This window comes from Mauremys reevesii, linkage group 5, assembly GCF_016161935.1.
Source record: "Mauremys reevesii isolate NIE-2019 linkage group 5, ASM1616193v1, whole genome shotgun sequence".
Taxonomy (NCBI): domain Eukaryota; kingdom Metazoa; phylum Chordata; order Testudines; family Geoemydidae; genus Mauremys; species Mauremys reevesii.
Window position 1 is genome coordinate 1,672,369 of NC_052627.1, and position 27,131 is coordinate 1,699,499.

Sequence of the window (27,131 nt, forward strand, 5' to 3'; positions counted from 1 at the left end):
GGTGTGCCTTGATTGGAGATTTCTGGTAGCAGGGCCTGTTCGGCCCATGCATGCACCTACCCATTCTTGCGCCCTCAGTTCCTTCTCTACCACAAAGTTCCTTCTATACCACACCATCCCTGCCCCAAACTCCAAAGCAGAGAGGAAGGAGAATGGGTAGGAGAGCACATCTCAATGAGCTCCAGTTACTGCACAAGATGAGTAACTGCTCCTTCTTCAAGTAGTGTCCATATGGCTGCTCCACTTCAGATGACTGCCAAGCACTAGTCCCACAGAGAGGAGGGAGCTCTGAAACAGAATCTAGTACTCAAGACAGAAACACATTGCCAACCGCAGCATCCGATCTAGCGGCATGAACCACGGCATAATTGTTGGAGAAAGTATGTACTGAAGTCCAGGTTGAAGGTCTGCGAATCTCAACAACTGGAACATTCTTAAATAATGCCATAGAAGTAGTTAGTGATCTTGTAGAGTGGGCTAACCCTCTCGAACGAGGCTTAATGCGAGCAGAGTCGTAACACGAAATATCACACCCAAAGATCCATCTTGAGAGCCTCTGGTTGGAAATTATGGGTCCCTTGGATCTGTCTGCAACTGAAACAAACAGTCTAGGGGTATTCTGGAAAGGTTTGGTTCTATTCAGATGAAGGGCTGATGTCCTTAGGCTTCTGACATCTAACATATGGAAGACAGATTCCTACCGAGTTTGATGTGATTTTGGGGGAAAAAATGGAAATGAATTGTCTGGTTTATATGAAATTAGGAAGACACCATAGGCACCATCTTTGTTTGGATGTGGCTATAATGATTCTTTGAAAAACACTATAAAGGGGGATCTGCCATTAAAGTCCCGAGCTCTTGGACCGTGTGGACGGAAGTGATGGCCACCAAGAAGACTGTCTTTGTGGAAAGGCGAAGAAGTGAACATGTAGCTAACGGTCTAAAGGGGTGTTCAGGAGTCCTGTTTGTTCAAGATCCTCCCACTATCATCATTACATCAGACACACCACTCTTGGGATAGGGGGGCATATTTGGGGGTCGCACATAATCCAGGGCAAGTAGTCATCCTGAGAGCAGTTTTTTCACATTAGTTTTCTAAAGTTGAGAGAAGTGAGTGTCCTTTTACCAGCTGAATGACTGCAGAACCTACTGGGGAACAGGGGCTTGTCCAGGCTCTGCTTGTTTGGCATACAAACTGTCCTGACCCATTCCTGGATGCACTGAAGATATAATTTGGCATTTTGAGATACAAAGATGCAAACTGCCATGTGCCCTAACTGTTGAAGACAATTTTTTACTGGGATTTGAGGGCTGAAATGAGATGAGATTCTGCAGGGTGAAAAACCTGTCCATAGGGAGGTAAGCCGTGGCTGTTGTCAGAGGAGCTTCTCTAGATGTGTCATCTATCTGCTGTACTGGTGTCAAAATTGACTACTTGAGAATGAGTCGAGGGCCCAAAGTGTGGAATAGCGTCCTCATTGCTTATACTGCTGACAATACCTCTTGATATTATCAGCCTCGATCAACAAATTGTCAAGATAAGAGAAGACCATTATCGCCAGGCGATGAAGGTGGGGATCTATGACTGCGAGGATCTATGAGAATATCCTTGGGGCAGAGGAAAGGCTGAAAGGGAGCACGTGGTGCCAATAGTGGTCGTGTTCGATTATGATGTGAAGAAATATCACATCATAATCGAAAAAGCGGGATGAATTGCCACATGAAAATACATGTCTTGAAAGTTGAGAGTCACAAACCAATTCCTGGAATTGAGGGAGGAACTATAGCTGCAAAGGTTACCATCCTGAATTTCTGCTCTTTCACACAGTTGTTCATGCATCTGAGGTTTAATACTGACTTCCATCCCCATTCTTTTTGGGGACCAGAAAGTACTTGAAGTAGCACCTCTTTCCCCTGAGCTGAACTGGAACTGGTTCCGTGGCGCCTAAGCATAGCAGCGAGGCAACTTCCTGTCTCAGCAATTGACCATGAGATGGGTTTTGAAGAGCGACAGGGGATGGAGGTGGGACAGATAGTATAATCAGATGTAATGGCCTCCAACAGCCATCTGTTGGATGTTATGGTCTCCCATGCAGGCTGAAAAGGGGAGAAGGAGGATAGGATGGTGCAACAGTGAGTCCTTTTCAAGTGGGTGAGAGTTAGACTTTTGACGAAGCCATCAAAACTGGTGCTTGGACTACATGGAAGGTTGGAATGAAGAAGCTGTGGCAGCTGCTGGCTTCCTTTCTGAATATTTAGGCCTCCTGGCCCCTGGCTTGGGTGGCCTACGGAAGGTGGAAAAATGGGCTGAGCAAGATCTCTGTGCTGACTGTGACTTGCTAAACTTTCTTTTATATGTTAGTGTATAGACCTGAAAGGATCTGTGTTTGGTCTTCGGTCATTCAAGGTGTGAAGGGAGTCATGTGTAGACTTGGAAAACAATTAATGGCTCTCACAATGGAGATCTTCAACAGTATTCTGCATCTCCCTAGGAAAGCCAAGATGCTCATTGCATTACGATCGCAGTGGAGATGGACCTGGCTGCAGCACCAGCTGCATCCAAGGAGCCCTGCATCAAAGGAGCCCTGTTATGAAAGAACTGGACTTAACATAACCTGCACTTGCCATAATCCGCAGCCTTCTTGTGCAGTTAACCACCATAAACTGGAAGCGAGGATACCACATAGAGAGGAAGAATTTGGACTTGCTTAGGCAAACAAAAATAGCTGCACAAGCTGCAGTGTTACTAACAAGGATAGATAAAGTAAAATGGCATGCATGAGAATGGAAGGGAGCTGACCTTGGTCCAGGTGCCTGTGTCTGTAAAATTTCTTGCTGAAGTTGTTTTGCTGATAAGTAGAGTAATGAATTATTATTTGCTGTTGCTAGCAAAACTGCTAGCATATTAGGGTCCATTAGGAGTTATGTGCTTTGTTTGAAAAAACCTATAAAAAGTTTAGTTAGAGAGAATACTCTGGAGAAGTTTGGATTTTCTGAGCAAGGAGACATTGAAATGAATCTCCCCAGTGCCTAGAAGGAAAGCCAGCCACTGGAACCCTGCTTTTGCCACTCGATACTATCTCAGACTTTGTGTAACTATATCTATCTGGGGTGCTCTAGACTATTGCTATTTTTGATAGGTGCTTTGTACTCAATAAAAAAAAGACGGTTACTCACCTTTGTAACTGTTGTTCTTTGAGATGTGTTGTGGAAGATTTTTACCCTAGCAACACTCGGTGGGTTGGCTGAGGTGTCCCCTGTAGCACCGAATATATACCCGTGTCAACCCATCGCCCCCTCAGTTCCTTCTTGCCAGAGGGGAAGGAGGGCGGGTTTGGAATGGATATGAGCAACACATCTTGAAGAACAACAGTTACAAAGGTGAGTAACCGTCTTTTCTTCTTCGAGTGCTTGCTCATATCGATTCCAATTAGGTGACTCCCAAGTCTTACCTAGGCGGTGGGGTCGGAGTGAGATGTCGCGGAATGAAGTACCGCTGAGCCAAATGCTGCATCATCTCTGGACTGCTGCACTAATGCATAGTGGGAAGCGAAGGTGTGCACGGACGACCAAGTCGCTGCCTTGCAGATCTCCTGGATGGGTACATGGGCCAGAAAGGCGGCAGATGAAGCTTGAGCCCGGGTGGAATGGGCGGTGAGGTGGCTAGTCAAAACGTGAGCCCAAGTCATAGCACGCACGGATGCATGACGTCACCCAAGATGAAATTTGCTGCGAGGAGACCGGTAGGACCTTCATCCGGTCAGCCACCACTACGAACAGCTAGGGTGTCTTTCTAAAAGGCTTCGTTCGCTCAATGTAAAAAGCGAGAGCCCTACGAACATCCAGAGAATGCAGCTGTTGCTCTCGACGTGATGCATGTGGTTTCGGAAAGAAGACCAGGAGGAAAATGTCTTGGTTGACGTGGAAGGCAGACACCACCTTAGGGAGGAAGGTCGGGCGAGGTCGCAATTGTACCTTATCCTTGTGGAACACCGTATACGGGGGATCCGCCGTGAGGGCCCGAAGTTCCGACACACGCCTCGCCGATGTGATAGCGACGAGGAAAGCTGTCTTCCAGGAAAGGTACAGCAGCGAGCAGGTGGCCATCTGCTCAAAGGGAGCACCCAAGAGCCTGGATAGAACTAGGTTGAGGTCCCACGTAGGGGCCGGATGACGGACCTGCGGGTACAAACGTTCCAAGCCCTTGAGGAACCTGGTGACCATAGGATTAGAAAAGACTGAGCGGCTGTTCTCGCCTGGATGGAAGGCTGAAATAGCTGCCAGGTATACCTTGATGGATGAGACCGCTAGGCCGTGCTGCTTCAGGGACCAGAGATACTCCAGGATGGTAGGAACTGGTGCCTGCAGGGGGACAGCATCATTCTGGGCATACCAGCAGGAAAAGCACTTCCATTTGGCCAGGTATGTGGACCTAGTGGAGGGCTTCCTGCTACCCAAGAGCACTTGTTGCACTGAGCGGGAGCAACACAGCTCAGACTGAGTTAACCATGCAGCATCCATGCCATGAGATGGAGGGACTGCAGGTCTGGACGGCGTAGCCCGCCGTGCTCCTGAGTTATCAGGTCTGGCCACAGCAGTAGGGGAATTGGTTTGGTCACTGACAGGTCGAGGAGCGTGGTGTACCAATGCTGTCTCAGCCACGCTGGAGCGATCAGGATTAAGCAGGCCTTGTCTCTGCGTAGCTTGAGAAGGACCTTGTGGACCAGTGGGAACGGAGGAAAGACATAGAGCAGATGGTCTTTCCAAGTTATCAGGAATGCGTCTGACAGGGAGCCCAGGCAGCGTCCCTGGAGAGAGCAGAACACATGGCACTTCTGATTCTTGCGAGAGGCGAAGAGGTCTATGAGAGGAAACCTCCACTTCTGGAAAAGAGAATGGATAACATCTGGGCGAACTAGGAAGGATCTGCTGAGGTGATCTGCCAAGGTGTTCTCGTGGCGTCCTTTCTCCCAGGAGGCCAGATCGATAGAGTGGGCTATACAAAATTCCCAGAGGCGTATGGCTTCCTGACAAAGGAGGGAGGACCGCGCTCCACCTTGCTTGTTGATGTAAAACATGGCCATTGTGTTGTCTGTGAAGACTGTAACACAACGGCCCTGGAGATGTTCGCGGAATACTTGACATGCGAGGCGTACTGCTCTCAGTTCCCTCACATTGATGTGCAGGGTTACTTCCTGTGCGCAGAGTCCCGCAAGGTGGGCACCCCAGCTGAGAGATGACGCGTCCGTGGTCAGGGCTAGCGAAGGCTGTAGGGCATGGAATGGCATCCCCTCGCAGACAAGGGTGGGGTTCAGCCACCAACTCAGTGAGGCTAAGATGTCCTTCGGCACAGTGAGAATTGTGTCCAAGCTGTCTCAGCCCAGCCGGTACACTGAGGAGAGCCAGGTCTGAAGTGGACAGAGGCGTAGTCTGACATGTCTGGTCACGAAAGTGCACAAGGCCATGTGGCCTAGGAGAGCGAGGCACGTGTGAACTGTCGAGGTCGGGAAGCTGTGGAGGCCTTGAATTATGGCCACCATTGCCTGAAAGCGGGGCTGCGGTAAGCACGCCCTGGCGAGATTTGAGTCTAGGATCGCCCCAATGAAGTCTATTCTCTGTGTGGGCTTCAGAGTGGACTTTTCGGTGTTGAGCAGAAGGCCGAGTTGCTCGAACAGTCCCCTGACGAGACGCACATGATGCCACACTTGTGTCTCGGAGGGACCTCGAATGAGCCAGTCGTCGAGGTATGGGAAGACTTGTATGCGATGTCGGCGGAGTGAGACCACTACGACAGACATACATTTGGTGAAGACTCTTGGTGCCGTGGAGAGGCCAAAGGGAAGGGCAGCAAATTGGAAATGCTGCTGGTTGACCACAAAGCGAAGGTATTGCCTGTGTGGCGGGTAAATTGCTATGTGGAAGTACGCGCCCTTCATATCAAGGGCAGCATACCAGTCTCCAGGATCCAGGGAAGGGATAATGGTTCCCAGGGATACCATGCGGAACTTCAACTTTACCACGAATTTGTTGAGTCCGCGCAGGTCCAGGATGGGCCATAGACCCCCCTTTGCCTTGGGTATTAGGTAGTAGCAGGAGTAAAACCCCTTGCCCCTCAAGTCCTTTGGGATCTCTTCTACTGCTCCGATGGCCAGGAGCGCCTGTACCTCCTGTAAGAGGATTTGCTTGTGAGAGGGGTTCCTGAAGAGGGACGGGGAGGGAGTGTGGGGGCGAAACAAACTAAAGACGGTATCCAAATTTCACTGTGCATAGGACCCAACGATCTGAGGTCACATGGGACCACGCAGGGAGGAAATAGGAGAGACGTTGCGGAAGGGCGGGAAAGGATCGAGGAAGGAGACTGGTGTTCCGTCCTCGAGCGCACCTTCAAAAATTTTGTTTGGGCCCCGCCGGTGGCTTTGGGGGGGCCCTGATTCTGGCCTCCTTGGGGACCAGATTGTCTCCTGCGGTTGCTCCGGCCACGCCTTCTAGTGAAGTCTTGCCACGGCCGAGGGTTAGGGTAGGTGCATTGAGGCTGAGGGCAGAAAGGTCTGCGCTGAGTCACCGGGGTATGCATCCCCAGTGAGCGCATTATGGCTCAGTTGTCCTTGAGGCTCTGAAGTCTGGGATCTGTTTTGTCCGAAAACAACCCTTGGCCCTCGAAGGGTAAGTCCTGAATGGTTTGTTATAGTTCTGGCGGAAGGCCGGACACCTGTAGCCAGGAGATGCGTCGCATGGCCACTCCCGAGGCTAGAGTTCTGGCCGTCGAGTCCGCCGCATCTAAGGATGCCTGTAAGGATGTCCTTGCCATTTTCTTGCCTTCTTCAAGTAAGGCCACAAACTCTTGCCTGGACTCCTGGGGGACCAACTCTTTAAATTTCCCCATGGAGGTCCAGGTGTTATAGTTGTAACAGCTCAGGAGAGCTTGCTGATTAGCCACTCTAAGCTGTAGGCCCCCAGCTGAGTAGATCTTGCACCCGAATAAGTCCAGGCACCTAGCCTCCTTGGACTTAGGAGCGGGCGCTTGCTGGCCATGCCGCTCCCTCTCGTTCACCGACTGTACCACAAGAGAACAAGGGTGAGGGTGAACATAGAGATACTCGTATCCCTTGGATGGTACCATATATTTCCTCTCCACCCCTCTGGCAGTGGGAGGAATAGATGCTGGGGACTGCCAGATCGTATCGACATTGGACTGGATGGCCCTAATGAAAGGCAGGGCGACACGTGTGGGTGCATCTGCTGACAAAATGTCAACCACAGGATCCTCTACTTCTGCCACCTCTTCCACCTGCAGGTTCATATTTTCTGCGCCACCCTGCGCAGGAGATCTTGGTGAGCCCAAAGATCTATTGGCGGGGGTCCAGAAGAGGATGTGCCTGCTACTGCCTTGTCAGGTGAGGAGGAGGAGGAAAGCCCAGGTACCAGTGGATCCTGGAGAAGTTCTGGTTGTGGAGGATCCTGGTGATCGAGGTCCGCTACAGCAGGGGCCTGGGTCTGGACTGGCGGAATAGCAGCCGCATCTGAGTCCAGCAGGGGAGGGTGGCTCACAGTGGCCTCAGGCATCCGATGGTCGGAATGGGCTGACCGAGAGACGCCTGAGGGGGCACCTTGGGCTTGATGGTATGCCCAAGATGTCCAGAAGGACCATTGTGATGGTCCCCGATCAGGGACTTGACTCTCATATTGGCATTGACTAGTGCCCTCTACGTCATGGCCCTGGGTGTGGTAGCCGCTCCCCGCCTGAGACGACAACGAATTGTGTCTCGAAGGCCGAGGGGCCAAACGCCCACGAGACTCTGCATCGTCCCGCGCTGTCAGGTCACGGATTGGGGCTGGAGACCAGTGCCGGGATCTTTGGCGGTACCGCGATCGAGATTGGGACCGACGGTCATAACGGTACCGGGAGGCCGACCTAGATCTCGACGAGGATCTGCGGTGTCAGGATCGGTTGTGAGGCGACTGGTGCCGGGATGGGTGCTGGGACCTGGATCGGTACCGACCGTACCGGGAGGGCATGCGTGAAGTGGAATGGCGCCACAAGTACGACCGGCGCCACAATGGAGAGCAGTCCCGGGACTGTGAGCGGTGCCGGGACTGGGACCGTCGGCGGGATTGGGACCGCAACCTGGAGTGGGACCGAGATCGGTGCCTAGCTGTCACGCTCAGCAAGGGAGGCTTCGTCAAGGCAGGCTTGCCTATTGTTTGAACAGCCCGCACCGGCGGTGCCGGGGGCTGAGGTGGTCCAGGTTCCATCAGTGCAATCAGGTTGCGGGTGGTGGAGAAGGTCTCCGGAGTGGACGGGAGGCCGAGCTCAACCATGGTGCGCACCGGGGAGCTTGTGAGCACCGAACTCAACGGCCCTTGTGGAGCCGGAATCGATGGTGCCGAAGTCTGCGGCACTGGAGCTGACATCCTAGCAGGACGGTCCAGTCTGGGCTGTTGCTCCGATGGCGGCAGGGGAGGTGCCAAAGCAGCAGGTAGTTTATGCTGCTTCTTAGGCCGTAGAGATAGCGAACGATGCCGCGACTATACCGGTGCCGGATCGCTCCGGTGATGGAGGGGCGCTTTGGACCGAAGGCGTCTGTTCTGTGCGTGGTACTGAAGGCGCCAGGCTAAGTGCCGCTTCTATTAGGAGCTGTTTTAAACGAAAGTCCCGCTCCTTTTTTGTTCTAGGCTTAAAAGCCTTGCAAATGCGGCACTTATCAGGCTGATGGGATTCCCCCAGGCACTTCAGACAGGAGTCGTGGGGATCTCCCGTTGGCATTGGCTTGAGACACGCCGAGCAAGGTTTGAAGCCCAGTGACCTGGGCATGGGCCCTGGTGCCGGGACGGACGGAAGGGGATGAACCCCGATCCCTCCAAGTACTATCTACATTATATATACACAATTCACTACTAACTAAGTATAACTACAAAACTACTGAACTATTCATAAGAACATAAGAACGGCCGTACCGGGTCAGACCAAAGGTCCATCTAGCCCAGTATCTGTCTACCGACAGTGGCCAATGCCAGGTGCCCCAGAGGGAGTGAACCTAACAGACAATGATCAAGTGATCTCTCTCCTGCCATCCATCTCCATCCTCTTGACAAACAGAGGCTAGGGACACCATTCCTTACCCATCCTGGCTAATAGCCATTAATGGACTTAACCACCATGAATTTATCCAGTTCTCTTTTAAACGCTTTTATAGTCCTAGCCTTCACAACCTCCTCAGGTAAGGAGTTCCACAAATTGACTGTGCGCTGCGTGAAGAACTTCCTTTTATTTGTTTTAAACCTGCTGCCTATTAATTTCATTTGGTGACCCCTAGTTCTTGTATTATGGGAATAAGTAAATAACTTTTCCTTATCCACTTTCTCCACATCACTCATGATTTTATATACTTCTATCATATCCCCCCTTAGTCTCCTCTTTTCCAAGCTGAAGAGTCCTAGCCTCTTTAATCTTTCCTCATATGGGACCCTCTCCAAACCCCTAATCATTTTAGTTGCCCTTTTCTGAACCTTTTCTAGTGCCAGTATATCTTTTTTGAGATGAGGAGACCACATCTGAACGCAGTATTCAAGATCAGAGGGGTAGCCGTGTTAGTCTGGATCTGTAAAAGCAGCAAAGAGTCTTGTGGCACCATCTGACGAAGTGGGTATTCACCCACGAAAGCTCATGCTCCCAAACGTCTGTTAGTCTATAAGGTGCCACAAGACTCTTTGCTGCTTTTACAGTATTCAAGATGTGGGCGTACCATCGATTTATATAAGGGCAGTAATATATTCTCAGTCTTATTCTCTATCCCCTTTTTAATGATTCCTAACATCCTGTTTGCTTTTTTGACCGCCTCTGCACACTGCGTGGACATCTTCAGAGAACTATCCATGATGACTCCAAGATCTTTTTCCTGACTTGTTGTAGCTAAATTAGCCCCCATCATATTGTATGTATAGTTGGGGTTATTTTTTCCAATGTGCATTACTTTACATTTATCCACATTAAATTTCATTTGCCATTTTGTTGCCCAATCACTTAGTTTTTGAGATCTTTTTGAAGTTCTTCACAGTCTGCTTTGGTCTTAACTATCTTGAGCAGTTTAGTATCAACTATCTACAGAAGAACGGGGAAAGCTAGGGAGGGAGATCAGCTATGCTGCGCTTCACAGTTCCAACAACCATCACGGGTGATAAGAAGGAACTGAGGGGGCGATGGGTCGGCAGGGGTATATATTCGGCGCCAGAGCGGCGCCATTCCAGGGGGCACCTCAGCCGACCCACTGAGTGTTGCTAGGGTAAAAATCTTCCGACGAACGTGCACGAGGCGCGCGCACACACCTAATTGGAATCGATATGAGCAAGCACTCAAAGAAGAACAAGGATTTTTGTGTAGAAGCACTTTTATGTGAACTAATTGTTTATCAGACAGAAGTGCTGCGTCCCCCACTGATTTATTTCCTGAGACTGCCTGGGAAACAGAGACTAGTTACCATAGTATTGGGTTCAGATAAACCCAGTGCCACCTCTGACCTGTATCCCCTAGGCAGAGGTGCTACCCCTGAACTGCACCCATTAGGCAGAGCTGCTGACCCTAACTGCACCCATTGGGAGTGACTGCCATCTTGGGTGCTAACCACTAAGCAGGGGACCCTTCCTCCCAATGCCATGTTGGTACTGGAAATTCAGTTTCAGTGTCTGGTGGTGTAGTCCTCTTTGAGATTTCTACCGGTCTGGGTACGAAGTAGATAACCTCAGTACCCAGTCTTTCTTTGTAGTCTGGTTGTTAGAGGAAACCTTAGAGGCCTTCCTGGTACCTGAACCACATGGAGCATCTAAAGAACTCCCCTTGGGACCTGAGATCTGCAGAGTCTTCTTGTGATTTGGTGGCCAAGATTTTCTAGGAGACCCAGTACTCCTATTTTTCTTATCAGTAACCAGAAGCTTAGGTAACACAGCTCTCTGTGCTGTGGACTTCTGACACAGAAGCTGTCTCTGCTGAGACTTTTGGTGACTGATGCCCAGAGGTAAGCAGCGCAGCTCAGCCTGTATATGTTGAGGCATTCAGTGACAAGGATCTCAAAATAGATGGGGCACTTGAAGCCCTGTGTACATGGAGGTTTTCGGTTCCCAGGTCAGAAGTCAGTCTTAGGGCTTGTTCCATCATCATTAATCTAAACTTTGTTTCCCTATGGTTTTGAGATCTGCTCTTGAATGAGGTGCAGAACTTGCACTTGCTGGGGATATGAGTGTCTCCCAAACTGACAGAGACACTGAGGATGCCTGTCACTAATAAGGATAGCTTCCTGACAGGAAAGACACCTCTGAAATCTAGGAGATCCAGTCAGACCCCAGAGCAAAGTCCAAAAAATCCCCCTTAACAGGGAGAACAAAGAAAAAAGAGGGAACCGTGATTCCAACAACTAACAACGGAAACATTAAACACTAAGTATACCCAAGAACTAGGCTGACGAGGACAGGCACACTCTACACTCCATCTCAGGCTGAAAAAGAACGGAGGGTAGTTCCCACATGCGGTTCTATATATCCTCGGAACAGGGCACGAGAATGTGTAGGGCACATGGAAGGGCCAAATGGGCCCTGCTTCCAAAAACCTTTGCTCAAAGGTGCAAGGGCGCATAAACACCTGAAGCGAAGCACCCACAGGGACACTTCTGAAGAAGTGTGGCTTTTCTCACATTCATTCTGATGGTGGAGAGGAAAGTGAGCAGAAATATAAAAACAATGTACAATGATTAACACTAACATTTACTCCCCTCCACTTTTTTCGTTTTTTTTTTTTTTAAAGAAGTAGTGAAGCCTAGAAACAGAGACCAGTTCCTCACCATGAAACAACATACGCTCATTGTGATGGTTGTGATTTTCCTCTGAGACCTCCTTCTGTCTGTGACAGAATCTCTCCCTCAACTTCTTGTTCACAACCTTCTGAATCTACAGTGTAAACAAAAAAACATAATTCACTTCTAATGAAATGTAATTCTATACAGTATAGGGAAACTGTAGCAAGCGGTATGAACTATATAACAAATATCTGGGGTGGTTCAGTATCTAAGCTTTTGCTTTTAAAATAAAATTGCTAAAAAATATTACAGACAGAGCAGGTAGCACCACCTTTAGTCAAGGTAGCCCAACACTTCCCATCATAAGATCCCGTTTTCAGTTGCTAATAACTGCCAAACTTTTACCACTTGGGCTGAATTTAAGGTTTCTGCCTTGGGCAGAGTTTTGTCAAAAAATTTAGGCAAAAACTGTTCAGCCATTTCTGAGAAAAAGTTAGTGGAAAATGTGTTGTTTTGTGCATATGAAAACATTAATACTATTTCTCTGTGAAGCTCTAGTCTAGTGCTTTCAAGCTTTGAAGCAGGGACTTGAAATTTGGTGGCGGTGATGCAGTTTGGCCTGGTGTCAGGGATGTGCCTTTTGCCATTTCTAGGAAAATCCACCCAAATTGGCACATGCTCAGTAGAGACTTGTCAGAGTCTGGCAGTTAAATACTCTGAAGATTCTATCCATATTGAGCGTGCTCCATCCCTTCACAGCTCCTAATGGTAACAGGACTGTGCTTGGCCATCACCACAGTGCAACTGAACATGTTCCATCCCTGGAGCTGTAGGAGGCCCCTGTGGCACTGGGCACAGGAGCTGAAAGCAGGGCAGCTGTCTCAGCTGTGCTCCCAATACTATCCCTGTTGACACCAAGGCAATATGAAGCAGGTTGAAGTTTGTTTTGTAAAAAAAATTGGGGACGTTCTATTAAAGCCCCCCCACATTAACAGAATGTTGAGGCTGTGAAGTCAAGCAATCAGAAGCCAGAATTAAGATTGCCTGTTCTACTTTAATTTGTCCCCTTTGTGTGCACGCATTCTGGTACAGTCTGTAATTACACGGTCACCTCCTGCCTCCTTCACTGCACAGCATGGATGTACAGTCTTAATTTTGGTATTTCTGACCTTCCGAGTGCTTGACTGTGCAACTTTAACGTTCTTGTAATGTGGATTTTTGTATGCAATTATATAATGACAGGGCAGCATATCAAAATGATTCCACCTGTTAGCATAATTACCACTTATTTTACTTCTTATTTTCTGAAGTCTTTGAGACTTACCCTGATGACATTATATCTGTTGAAGATCCCTCCAGCATTGCCACCATCTCTGTGCTCCCGGATTGTACTTTGCATCTGCATAAAAATATCAAACGGAATTCTCAAACATAAAACTTGACACCTACTAATAATATTAATGAGCTGGAAAGGGAGTTAATTTAAGCAAGGCCAAAACATGAGGAATGGTGAATATACTTAAAATAAATAGATTATATTGGTTAAGAATGAGCAAAGAAACCCAAAAGTTAAGAGACCTCAAATTCAAATACAGCTATGCTCTTTTATTTGTTAGAGTGCAGAAAGTCCTAGTGGAGCATATTGCTCCAGGATATTGGCTGAGAACAAATCCAATGACCCAACTTGTCAATAAAACTCCAGGTAAGAAAATAAGCATATTGGAATTTACTATCAAAAGTAGACATGGACATTGAATTGCAAAAATTCCAATTATAATGTTACAAAAAGCAAGAAAGATTTTATGGAAAGACTATGTTGACATAATAAAGAATGTATAACTAAGGTATATAATCTTCCATTTCTTGGTTTCTGGGGGGATCAATACATTGTGATGTTTGTATATTACTATTACCTGCTATCAAGAACTATAATTTCATCTGCAGGTAAGTGACTTTTGGTAGACAATTACACTTTAAGTAACAGCATTTAATAACACCCCAATTAAATATTGTATTTGACTTTGTTGGCAGTTGACCCCGACTGTTACGCAAGCTATATGAAATCTGTATGAACTCTGGATTTCCAAACTTTTGTCTGTCTAAGCAAGAAGTAGCTTAAACATTTTCAACTTACTTTAAAAACAAAACAACACAACACAAGCACAGCAGAGAAACAGTTACAATCTAGGGCAATGTTAAGTCAGAAAATCAACATCAACTATACAAATTAAGAGGCAAGAGAGTCCAATACATGTGAACTTTGCAGTCAATATTCTGACTCTTTTGCTAGAGCAGCAAGCTGTTAGGGTGGCTAAGCAGAGTCTTGGCATCAGTATTTCAGTGGTGACAAGGTGATAGGACACGATGAGGTTGTCATACCATGCCTCCTTATTAAACTAAGCAAACAATTTGTTAAAATAGCACCCTAAGTCACTGATCCTGGATGTCCTAATGTGATTTCCTACTAGCAGAAATGGACAGATCACACACAAAGGTCTAGGGCTCAAGGTCAAAGGTTTTACAATGTAATCTGTTTATTTTTCCATTTAAATAGCTAATACCATAAAGTAGTACACACAAAACCTTCCTCCTCATTTTGATCTGTCATACGAGCCTCTAGAACACTTCTCCAAGAAAATACATTTTGTAAGAGGAATTAATGACCCAGACCCAACAGCATGTTCAGTCGGTGTTTCCAAAAGGCTTCAAGATGCATAAGGAGCTGCCTCTTGAAGCAGCGGATACAAGCCACAGGGAAAGGGATGAAGGAGAGCACAATCCCTTTAGTTCTATTTTAACCTATGTTCCCAAACACCCTAGCTAAAAAATGGGAAAACTGACAACTTTCATGAAGGTAGGTGCAAGCACGTGGCCCTGTGGAGCATACACATCTGGATACCACCTACAGGTAAGTGTAAAGCATATAGCAGCCATCCTACGCTATCTAAATTCTTATCCTGGCACTCATCACCTTAGTATCCGAGTGTCTCTGTGGAGAAGAAAACAACAATGAGGAGTCTTTATGGCACCTTAGAGATTAACACATTAATTTGGGGATAAGCTTTCATAGGCTAGAACCCACTTCATCGGATGTATGGCGTGGAAAATACAGGAGCAGGTATAAATACATGAAAAAATGAGAGTTACCTTATCAAGTGTGAGGTCAGTCTAATGAGACAATTCAATTAACATTTGGATACCAAGGGAGGAAAAATAACTTTTGTAGTTGTAATGAGAGTGGTGCATTTCAAACAGTTGACAAGGTGTGAGTGACCGTACGGGGAAATCAGTATGGGGGAAAATCAGGTTTAGGTTTTGTAATGTCCCAACCACTCTTAGTTTTTATTCAGGCCTAATTTGATGGTGTCCAGTTTACAAATTAATTCCAGTTCTGCAGTTTCACATTGGAGTCTGTTTTTGAAGTTTTTTTGTTGAAGAATTGCCACTTTTAGGTCTGTTATTGAGTGACCAGGGAGATAGGACAGTTACCTGTTCTGTAACTGGCATTCTTCAAGATGTGTTGCTCCTGTCTATTCCACAGTAGGTGTGTGCGCTAGCCACGTGCACCGGTGCCGGAAATTTTTCCCTTAGCAGTTACTGTACTGGGGGAGCACTGCGGCGACCCCTGGAGTAGCGCCTGAATATCGGGCTATAAGGGGAGCCACGGGCTCCCCCACCCTTGGTTCCTTCTTGCCGGACAACTCTGACAGAGGGGAAGGAGGTCGGGATGCGGAATAGACAGGAGCAACACATCTCGAAGAACACCAGTTACGGAACAGGTAACTGTCCTTTCTTCTTCGAGTGATTGCTCCTGTGTATTCCACAGTAGGTGATTCCAAGCAATATCTGTTGGAGGTGGGTAGGAGTTCACGATGGTTTGGGACAGAGTACCGCCCTGCCGAACCCGGCGTCATCCCTAGACTGGGAGACGATCACGTAATGCGAAGTAAATGTGTGAACTGATGCCCAGGTGGCCGCCCTACAAATGTCCTGGATAGGGACATGGGAAACGTAGGCAGCTGAGGAGGCCTGAGCCCTCATAGAGTGTGCCCTGATGATTGGTGGCGGGGGAATCCCTGCCAAATCACAGCATGTGCATATGCACGAGGTGATCCAGCGGGAAAGCCACTGGGTGAAGATGGGCTGCCCCTTCGCCCGCACGGCCAAGGCAATAAAGAGTTGAGAGGATTTCCGGAACGGCTTAGTCCGATCCAGATAAAAAGCCAATGCCCTACGCACATCGAGCGTGTGGAGACAGAATTCCTTGTTGGAGGAATGGGGCTTAGGACAGAGCACGGGGAAGAAAGATGCTCTGCTTCATATGGAAGGCGGAGACCACCTTCGGGAGGAACGCCGGGTGTAGGCGAAGCTGGACTTTATCCTTGTGGAAGACCGTATAGATAGGGGGGCTCTGAGGTCAAGGCCCTAAGTTCCGAGACCCGCCGGGCCGACGTGATTGCTACAAGGCAGTCCACTTTCCACGAGAGGCGAGACCAGAAACACGTGGCCAGGGGCTCAAAGGAGGGCCCCGTGAGTTGGGCCAAACCAGGTTTAGGTCCCATTGTGGCACGGGAGGGCTAGCGTATGGAAATGAACGGTCAAGGCCCTTCAGGAAGCGGGAGGTTGAGTGGGAGAAGACCGAGTGGCCTTGCACTGGCGGGTGAAAGGCCGATATGGCTGCCAGGTGCACCCTGACTGAGGCAGGTGCTAGCCCCTGGGCCCTAAGGGATAAGAGGTAGTCCAGGATAACCGGGAGAGGTGCGGTGGAGGGGGAGACTCCCTGCTCACTCGCCCACCTGGCGAACCCGGACCACTCCGCCACGTACGTCCGATGTGTGGACAGCTTTCCAGGAGGACTCGCCTTACCTGCTCTGAACATCTATTCTCCTCGTTCACCCACGGAGCAGCCACGCTGTTAGGTGGAACGCGGCCAGATTGAGATGGAGAAGGCGCCCCCCCCCCCCCCGGGAAAGGAGGTCCGGGCAGAGCGGTAGCGCCCTCGGGGGGGCCGCTACGAGGTGTAGGAGGGGACCGTACCAGTGCTGGTGGGCCCACGCCGGGGCTATGAGAATGACTTCCGCCTTGTCCGCCTTCACCTTCTAAAGGACCTTGGTGACGAGGGGGAACGGGGGAAAGGCATAGAAGAGCTGGCCCGACCAGCTCAGGAGGAACCCGTCGCGGATCGCTCCTTCCCTCACCCCTCCCCTGGAGCAGAACCGGGGGCAACGCCGGTTCTGACGGGTTGCAAACAGGTCAATCTGGGGTGCTCCCCACTCTTGGAAGAGCCTCTGAGCGACCTCCGAGTGGAGCGACCACTCGTACTTGGGGGAGAAGACCCTGCTGCGGTGATCCGCTTGTGTACTGCGGACGCCCGGGAGGTGAGCCACCCTCAGGGAGCTATTGTGGGATATACAAAACTCCCATAGGTTCAGGGCTTCCCGGCAGAGGGCTAGGGAGCGAGTCCTGCCTTGCCTGTCGATATAGTACATGGTGGCCGTGTTGTCCGTGAGGACTCTGACCACCTTGCTGCGGAGGTGCATGAGGAAAGCCACACACGCCAACCGTACCTCCCTGAGCTACTTGACGTTTATGTGAAAGGGCAAGTCCGGGGCCGACCACGTTCCCTGGGTTTGCATGTCCCCTGTGTGGGCTCCTCAGCCGAGGTCCGAGGCATCGGACATCAGGTCTATCGACGGGTTGTCCTCCCTGATGGGAACCCCTTTCAGTATATTGTTCAGACAAGCCCCCCATAGTAGGGAACCCAGTATCGGGGGTGGAACCGTGAGAACCTTGTCCAGACCGTCCCGAGCTTGGGAGACCTGGGAGGCCAGCCATACCTGGAGGGGCCTCATACGGAATCTGGCATGGCGGACCACATAAGTGCATGCCACCATGTGTCCCAGGATCTGAAGACACGCCCTTGCCGTGGACACCGGGAAGGCCGTGACCGAGGCGATGAGATCCCTTAGGGTCTCGAACCTCTCCAGGGGAAGAGAGGCTGTGGCCCCGGAGAAGTTCAGCAGGGCCCCAATGAACTCTATGCGCTGAACTGGCATTAATGTTGACTTGGTCTCATTCACGACCAGGCCTAGATTGGTGCATGTCGAGAGGAGCAGCTCCGCGTGGGACTCCACTTCGAAACGAGACTCCCCCTTGAGGAGTCAGTTGGCCAGGTAAGGGAAGATTTGTACCCCCTCCCGCCTGAGGTAGGCCGCCACCACGGACATACATTTCGTGAAGACTCTGGGAGTTGTGGACAGGATAAAGGGGAGGATCGCAAATTGGTAATGGTCCATCCCTACCATGAATAGGAGGAAGCGTCTGTGCCCCTCGAAAATATGGACGTGAAAATACGTGCCCTGAAGATCCAGGACCGCATACCAGTCCCCCCGGGTCCAGGGAGGGGATAATGGAGGCCAGGGACACCATGCGGAACTTGGAACGGGTTAGGAACCTGTTCAGGTCGCGCAGGTCCAGAATGGGCCTGAGACCCCGTTTCGCTTTCAGGATCAGGAAGTATCGGGAGTAGAACCCTTTGCCCTGGAACTGGACCGGTACCCTTTCCACTGCCCGCTGATCCACCTCCTGACTCATGAGGAGGGCCTGGTCCGGGTCTTCCGGGGTCATCTTGCCCTTAGAGGGTCCAGGCTGCGGGGCAGAGCGGGACTGCCGCTGAGACCGACGCCTCTGGTCTCTGGGTCTTTTGTACGGGGGCTCATATCTGCTCCTCGCAGGCTGAGCCGCCGGAAGCGGTTTGGCCTTGTCCTTAGCCGGAGGAACGTAGAGGCCCAAGGTCTGCAAGGTGGTGCAGGAATCTTTCTTCCCATGCAGCCTGGCATCCGTTTGGTCTGCAAAGAGCACCTTGCCATCGTACGGGAGGTCCTGCATTAGAGATTAGGCCTCCGTCAACAGCCCGGACAACAGAAGCCACGACGCCCTGCACATGGCGACTGCGGAAGCCATCAAGCGGGCCGCTGTGTTAGCAGTATCGGACGCCGCTTGCAGGGCCACTTTAGCCGCCGCCGAACCCTCTTCCACTAGAGCCTTGAAGTCCGTTCTGTACCGGTCTGGGAGGAGGGGCTCAAATTTAGGCAGGGACTCCCACAGGTTGAAGTCGTACCTGTTCAGTAAGGCCTGGTGGTTGGCTACCTGAAGCTGGAAACTAGCCAACGAATAAAAATTTTTGCTAAAGGAGTCCAGTCTCCTGGCATCTTTGTTTCTGGGGGTGGGCGTGGGCTGGCCCTGGCACTCTCTATGGTTTACCGATTCCACTATGAATGAGTTGGGTGCTGGGTGGGAATAAAGGTATTCATGGTCCTTCGCCGGCGCAAAGTATTTCCTCTCAGCCTTTTTCGAGATTGGGGCCAAGGAGGCAGGACTTTGCCACAAGGAGTTCGAGATGTTGGCAATACCTTGGTGCAGAGGCAGGGCCACGTGGCCCAGTGCCAAGGGCGACAGGATGTTAAAGAGGGAATCAGACGGACCCTCCATCTCCTCGGCCTGCAGCTGGAGGTTAGATGCCACCCGCTTTAGCAGGTCCTGGCGGCCCTGAAGTCCTCCTGCCAGACCGACGGCAGAGGCGCTGCTATGGTGTCGTCCGGTACCAGAGAGAGGGCCTGCACGGAGTCGGGTGCCTTGGTCGGTGCCGGGGCATTGAGATTGAGGTCGGAGTCCTGACGCGGGTCCACCGACTCGTGATCCGCCGACTTGTCCCATGGGCAGACAGAGGAGGCCGAGGGAGCCTGAGATGCTCCGGTGACCGAACAGGCCTCCGTTTGGAATGGTGCCGATGGGCACGGTGCCCACTGTCCTTGCCACCAGGTCACTTGCCATTGGTTCAGCTGAGCTTGCGATGGCAATGTGTCCTGGCGGAATGGTGTGTACCGAGGATGGGTGGATTGGTGCCGAGGCCGAGTTCGCCGATGAACACTCGGTGCTGCGGGAGCAATAGGAGCGGTGTCTGTGATGACGTCTCCCTTGGGACCGAGATCTCCATGTCGATGAACGGTACTCATGCGACAAACTGCTTCGGTACGCGTGACAGCGATGCAAAGCCCGGTGCCCTGACGCCGAGGTACCCTGAGGGGATCCTCTGGCGTGACGTCCAGACGAGCGGGAGCTGGAATGGGAACGCCGACGTCTGTCCTGTCGAGAGCAGCTCCGGTACCCACGCCTAGTAGATGACTGTTCCCAGTGCCTCACTCGCTGGCAGGAGGCGTAGGAGTTCCCCGCGACTCCCATCCTGACGGAGGCCCGGATGGTCTGGCTGGCGTCGAGTGTGGCCGGGAGCTGATAGAAGAGCGGCTGCTGTGCGCCGAATGGTGCGGGGAGCGATCCTCGGAGCGGGAACTATGGCTGCTCAGAAAGGTCAAACCCAAAGGGGGTTTGCCTTGTGACCTAGGGCCCGTGCCCATTATGTCTCTGCCCGTCCTGAGCTCGCAAACGTCCTTCGCAGCATGCATTGCCTCCGGCGTTGATGGCATCCATTCCGGTGGGGATACCTGGGCTGACGGTACGGGGCTGCTCCGCTCCACGTGAGTTGGAGACATTGAGCCCCGGGCCGATCGAGGGCTGCCCAGTGCGGGACCAGCCTCCCCCTTATCCGTATCACGGCTGTATTTTAAAGAATGCTTATTGAGGTTGCAGGAAAAAACCATCCTGATGTGTAGGAAAAATAGTAAATATGGCAGGCGACCAGCTTGGCTTAACAGTGAAATCCTTGCTGATCTTAAACGCACAAAAGAAGCTTACAGGAAGTGGAAGATTGGACAAATGACCAGGGAGGAGTATCAAAATATTGCTCAGGCATGGAGGAGTGAAATCAGGAAGGCCAAATCACACTTGGAGTTGCAGCTAGCAAGAGATGTTAAGAGTAACAAGAAGGGTTTCTTCAGGTATGTTAGTAACAAGAAGAAAGTCAAGGAAAGTGTGGGCGCCTTACTGAATGAGGGAGGCAACCTAGTGACAGAGGATGTCGAAAAAGCTAATGAACTCAATGCTTTTTTTGCCTCTGTCTTCACAAACAAGGTCAGCTCCCAGACTGCTGCACTGGGCAGCACAGTAGGGGGAGAAGGTGACCAGCCCTCTGTGGAGAAAGAAGTCGCTCGGGACTATTTAGAAAAACTGGATAAGCATAAGTCCATGGGGCCGGATGCTGCATCCGAAGGTGCTAAAGGAGTTGGCGGATGTGATTGCAGAGCCATTGGCCATTATCTTTGAAAACTCATGGCGATCGTGGGAGGTCCCGGATGACTGGAAAAAGGCTACTGTAGTGACCATCTTTAAGAAAAGGAAGGAGGAGGATCCGGGGAACTACAGGCTAGTCAGCCTCATGTCAGTCCCGGGAAAAATCATGGAGCAGGTCCTCCAGGAATCAATTCTGACGCACCTGGAGGAGAGGAAAGTGATCAGGAACAGTCAGCATGGATTCACCAAGGGCAAGTCATGCCTGACTAATCTAATTGCCTTCTATGAGGAGATAACTGGGTCTGTGGATGAGGGGAAAGCAGTGGATGTGTTATTCCTTGACTTTAGCAAAGCTTTTGATACAGTCTCCCACAGTATTCTTGCCAGCAAGTTAAAGAAGTATGGGCTGGATGAATGGACTATAAGGTAGATAGAAAGCTGGCTAGATCGTCGGGCTCAATGGGTAGTGATCAACGGCTCCATGTCTAGTTGGCAGCTGGTTTCAAGCAGAGTGCCCCTGGGGTTGGTCCTGGGGCCAGTTTTGTTCAATATCTTCATTAATGAGCTGGAGGATGGCATGGACTACACCCTCAGCAAGTTTGCAGATGACACTAAACTGGGAGGAGTGGTAGATACGCTGGAGGGTAGGGATAGGATACAGAGAGACCTAAACAAATTAGAGGATTGGGCCAAAAGAAATCTGATGAGATTCAACACGTCCAGAGTCCTGCACTTACGATGGAAGAATCCCATGCACTGCTACAGACTAAGGACCAAGTGGCTAGGCAGCAGTTCTGCAGAAAAGGACCTAGGGGTTACAGTGGATGAGAAGCTGGATATGAGTCAACACTGTGCCCTTGTTGCCAAGAAGGTAAACGGCATTTTAGGCTGTATAAGTAGGGGCATTGCCAGCAGATCGAGGGATGTGATCATTGCCCTCTATTCAACATTGGTGAGGCCCATCTGGAGTACTGTGTCCAGTTTTGGGCCCCACACTACAAGAAGGATGTGGAAAAATTGGAAAGATTCCAGCGGAGGGCAACAAAAATGATTAGGGGGCTGGAGCCCATGACTTATGAGGAGAGGCTGAGGGAACTGGGATTGTTTAGTCTGCAGAAGAGAAGAATGAGGGGGGATTTGATAGCTGCTTTCAACTACCTGAAAGGGGGTTCCAAAGAGGATGGCTCTAGACCAGGGGTTGGCAACCTTTCAGAAGTGGTGTGCCAAGTCTTCATTTATTCACTCCGAATTAAGGTTTTGCGTGCCAGTAATACATTTTAGCGTTTTTAGAAGGTCTCATAAGTCTGTAACATATAACTAAATTATTGTTGTATGTCAAGTAAATAAGGTTTTTAAAATGTTTAAGAAGTTTCACTTAAAATTAAATTAAAATGCAGAGCCCCCCAGACTGGTAGCCTGGACCCAGGCAGTGTGAGTGCCACTGAAAATCAGCTCCTGTGCCGCCTTTGGCATGCGTGCCATAGGTTGCCTACCCCTGCTCTAGACTGTTCTCAGTGGTACCAGATGACAGAACAAGGAGTAATGGTCTCAAGTTGCAGTGGGGGAGGTTTAGGTTGGATATTAGGAAAAACTTTTTCACTCAGAGAGTGATGAAGCACTGGAATGGGTTACCTAGGGAGGTGGTGGAATCTCCTTCCTTAGAGGTTTTTAAGGTCAGGCTTGACAAAGCCCTGACTGGGATGATTTAGTTGGGAATTGGGGGAAGCATGAGCAGGGGGTTGGACTAGATGACCTACTGAGGTCCCTTCCAACCCTGATATTCTATGATTCTATGATCGTTGCGAGGCTGGGCCCTTCCCTTGCTTTCTGGGGGGAGAGCGGCGCCAACTGGTCGAAGGGGCCTCACTATGTGCCGACGACGCGGTGGCTGGCGCTGAGTCCAATCTGCGTACCGGCGTTGGGGGTCAGCGCTGACTCCATCAGGAGAGTTCAAAGTCTAAAGTCTCTCTCCTCTTTTGGTCCTTGGCTTGAACGACCTGCAGATCTTGCAGTGGTCGCTGACACAAGTCTCACCCAGGCAGCGAAGACACTCAGCATGAGGGTCGCTCCTGGGCATGGAACGGTGACAGGAGTTGCATGACTTGAAGCCTGGGGCACGGGGCATGCCCCGAGCCCACTCTAACAACTGGAGATCGATCCACAAATGGTACCACTAAGGTCGAGAAGAAGAGCTGCAGCAGACCTGGAGCACTAAAGTTCCGACTACCTTCACTGGCGGCAAGAAGGAACTGAGGGTGGGGGGAACCTGTGGCTCCCCTTACAGCATGATATTCAGGCGCTACTCCAGGGGTCGCTGTGGTGCTCCCCCAGTACGGGTACTGGTAAGGGAAAAACTTCCGGCACCGGTGCACATGGCGAGCACACACACCTACTGTGGAATTCACAGGAGCAATCTCTCGAAGAAGAATGAAGTGTTCTCCCTACTGGATTTTGAATATTATAATTCCTGATGTCAGATTTGTGTCCATTTATTCTTTTGCATAGAGACTGTCCTGTTTTGGCCAATGTACATGGCAGAGGGGCATTGCTGGCACATGATATATGCCATCATATGGCTGGGTCATTACAAAACCTAAACCTAATTTCCCCCATACTAAATTTCCCGCTACGGTCACTCACACCTTCTCGTCAACTGTTTGAAATGGGCCACTTTCATTACCACTACAAAAGTTATTTTTTCTCCCTTGGTATCCTACTGTTAATTGAATTGTCTCGTTAGACTGACCTCACACTTGATGAAGTAACTCCCATCTTTTCATGTATTTATACCTGCTCCTGTATTTTCCACTCCATGCATCTGATGAAGTGGGTTCTAGCCCATGAAAGCTTATCCCCAAATAAATTTGTTAGTGCCTAAGGTGCCACAAGGACTGAAACAACGAAAGCAGCTGCAGCTCTCTGTGCACCACCGTCCCCATCAGCAGAAGAGTGTGTGTGTGGCCCCACCCAGCACCTGTCTCTCTTGGGGCAAGAGGCAATGCCATGTTAAGGGGACCATGGGGCTGTTGTGTGACCTGTCCTACTCCCAACGATGACCCAGGACTCTGGGGAGACATGGTTGTTCCAGCCTCCACCCACAGTTACTCTCCGCTCATTTTTTGGGAGCTGCAGGATTGACTGCTGTCTTTGGGGGTGAGGTGATGCTGATGCCTGGTCTGTCCCCATGGAGCTGTGGGGGCTTGGTTCTTTCCCTCCACACTACAGGACCTTGATGTTGCTCCGCTTGCCAAAAGAGATTGCATAAAACGGCCCTTTCCTACTGCTCCGTGAGTGCTTTGGGGTCAGATCTTTTTTATTCCCATTAACTGCTTTGGTGCTGCAGGTGCTCTACTAAAGGCAGTGAGGGTTGCAGAAGTATCACCGAGGCCATAATCTGGAAAAATGTGACTAGCCCAGGTGTATCTGGGTGTTGAATTGGGCCCGCAGAGGATGTGTAAGAGGAAAAGAATCTAGTCTGACCCTCAGTTCCTAGGCTGAGTTTGAAGACCTGGCAATCAGGGATGACATCTGATCTGTAATCACTGGGTGGCAGTAATGTGGAACCCACCAATGCTATTTTGAGAGGATCACTTTGCAGTGTAGAACTATACTGACTTCCAAGACAGACATTAAGCAGCAAACACAAGCCAATTTTTAAAACAAAAATATTTGTATTTATAATACCTCCTCTTCTACTGACTGATATTCCTTATCATCGGGAGCAAGATCTAGGAGGATAGTCCCTTGGCTCACACAGTGAAAAGTCAAATAAGGACTGGTGCCTGCAAAAGGGAAGAATTTCAGAGGTAAAACTCAATGGTAGGAAACAATACCAGCTGTATTTTTACCCAGCCTTACTATTATTACTTGTTAAATAACCCCGGAGCAGAAGCAAGTGCAATACAGGAAGCAAACAAAGGAAATACAACCTAAATTAGATCAAATGCTGAAAAGCAGCAGGCATTAAAATAGAATAAAATATTAAAAGAATAAAATTTAGGTGGGAGATGAACTTAACTAGAAATTTCTGCTTTCAAGTGAAGCAGCTGAAGCCTGTGTGATAGAGACAATTCCAACAGTTTGCAATTACAATGTGATCCATTCAGGAATTAGTTATTAGTAACTAAAAGTTGTGTGTGTTAATCTTGGAACAAACCACTGCACCAGCCTGCAACTGGCCCTTACGTAGGTACACACAGAGCTGCTCCTGCTTTATGCACTTCATGCTGGAGCCTGCCAGAATGATGGCCTTGTGCTAAGAGCAGCCTAGGGGTTCCTCCCCTCCATGTACCTCCTGGGGTATGCATCAGTGATGAGCTGCCAAAATATTAACAACCGGTTCCCTCCTCCTCACCCCACAAGGGGGCCGTGCCCCCCCCCGGACTCCTGCCCCATCCAACCCCCCACGTTCCTTGACAGCCCCCAAGACCCCTGCCCCATCCACCCCCCCTTTCCTGTTCCCTGACTGCCCCCTGCCACCCCATCTAACCCCTCCTCTCATTCCTGATGGCACCCCGGGACCCCTACCCCATCCAACTACCCCTTCTCTCTGTCCCCTGACTGCCCCTGGAATGACTGCCCCCCACTGCCCCATCCAACCCCTACTCCTTCCTGACTGTCCTCCTGGGACCCTTGCCCCCCTTCAATCCCCCTGTTCCCTGCCCTCTGACTGCCTCGACACTAATCCACCCTCCCAACTCCCCTGCCCTCTATCCAACACCCCCTCCCTGCCCCCTTACCGCGCTGCCTGGAGATGGGGGCCGGCCCGGGAGCCGGAGCGGAGCCGCGCCAGGCTGGGCCGGAGCCACGTGGCCGGACCTGTGCCCGGGAGCTGGGCTGGAGATGCGCCGCCCGGCCGGGCCGGGGCCAGACGCAGGCCCGGGCCGGAGCCGCGCCGCCCAGCGGGCCGCAGTTGGAGCTGGGGCTGGGCCAGACACGCGCTGGCCGGGGTCAGGAAACAGGCCGGAGCCGTGAGGCGCCTGGAGCCCTCCTCGCGCCCCCGACCCCCTGCCCCAGCTCACCTGCGGGAAGCCGCTGCTTCCTTCTCAGCCCTCCCAGGCTTCCCGCGCGAACAGCTGATTTGCGGGAAGCCAGGGAGGGGGAGGAGAAGCCGGGGGAGTGTTCAGGGGAGGAGGCAGAGGCCGAATGAGGTGAGCTGGGGCAGGGGGAAGGGCAGGGCGCTGCTGGAGCTTTTGTTAAATTTTAAAACCCTTTTCGAAACAGTTGTCCCTTGCGGGACAATCGGTTCTAAAAGGGCTTCTAAATTTAACAACCAGCTCCAGCTCACCACTGGTGTGCATTCCCCAGCTGGGGTGGAGAGGAGACAAGACAATGGCTTCACCCCATCTTTGCACCACTGCACTGAAAGATTCCTTCATCTCCAGCAATTTTATTTCTGCTGCCTAGCCAGAATTTGGTTCAATGCTGCAAGCAGGAATGCATCTAACCACACCTAGGGCACGTTTACACTTACCTGCTGGGTCGACGCGGCAAGTTCGACTGCTCGGAGTTCGAACTATCGCGTCTGATCTAGACGCGATAGTTCGAACCCCGGAAGCGCTAGTTCGAACTCCGGTACTTCACCGCGGCAGGAGTTGCCGGAGTCGACCTTGGAGCCGCGGAGTTCGCTTCCGCGGCATCTGGACGGGTAAGTGAGTCGAACTAGGGTAGTTCGAATTCAGCTACGTTATTCACGTAGCTGAATTCGCGTACCCTAGTTCAACCCCCGACCTTAGTGTAGACCAGGGCCTAGACTCTTTAAAGTCATGGTCTAAGACGGGGGATGGTCTAAGAGCATTGCTTTTACAAGGCAGTTGCTGAAAGCCTGCTGAAAATTATTTCAGACAGATCCAGGTGTACATAACTCAAAGATAACAGGTATGGCTGGCTGTTTTGATATATTTACCTTGCTGACCTCCAAGAAGTCTCTCTACACCTTTTATTAGTTTGTGACGATGTCCATATGCGTTAATGCCAATTTCTTTTAACTCTTCATGCCCCATGTCTGCCAATACATCAAGAGTTATCTGAAAAGAGAAACGATAACAAAAATTAGTAGCCAAGTCTTCATTACCTCCTAAGGAAAAAATGAAAGTCCCATTGTTACAGAAATTATACTGTGCTTACACGGCATTCATGCTAGGAGTAGAATCCCTCAGATTA

General features: G+C 50.5%; 1 protein-coding gene across 2 annotated transcripts in view; it reads right to left on the reverse strand.

The window, feature by feature from the left end:
* The window catches only part of TNKS (tankyrase), a 332,035-nt gene that overhangs the window by 7,493 nt on the left and 297,411 nt on the right, over positions 1–27,131 (reverse strand). For both annotated transcript variants that reach the window (XM_039540122.1, XM_039540123.1), the window contains exons 21-24: positions 26,875–26,995; positions 24,654–24,751; positions 13,108–13,182; positions 11,829–11,934 (exon numbers count right to left, since the gene is read on the reverse strand). In XM_039540122.1, coding sequence (XP_039396056.1) covers positions 11,829–11,934; positions 13,108–13,182; positions 24,654–24,751; positions 26,875–26,995 — 400 coding nt within the window. The remainder of the gene's footprint in view (positions 1–11,828; positions 11,935–13,107; positions 13,183–24,653; positions 24,752–26,874; positions 26,996–27,131) is intronic.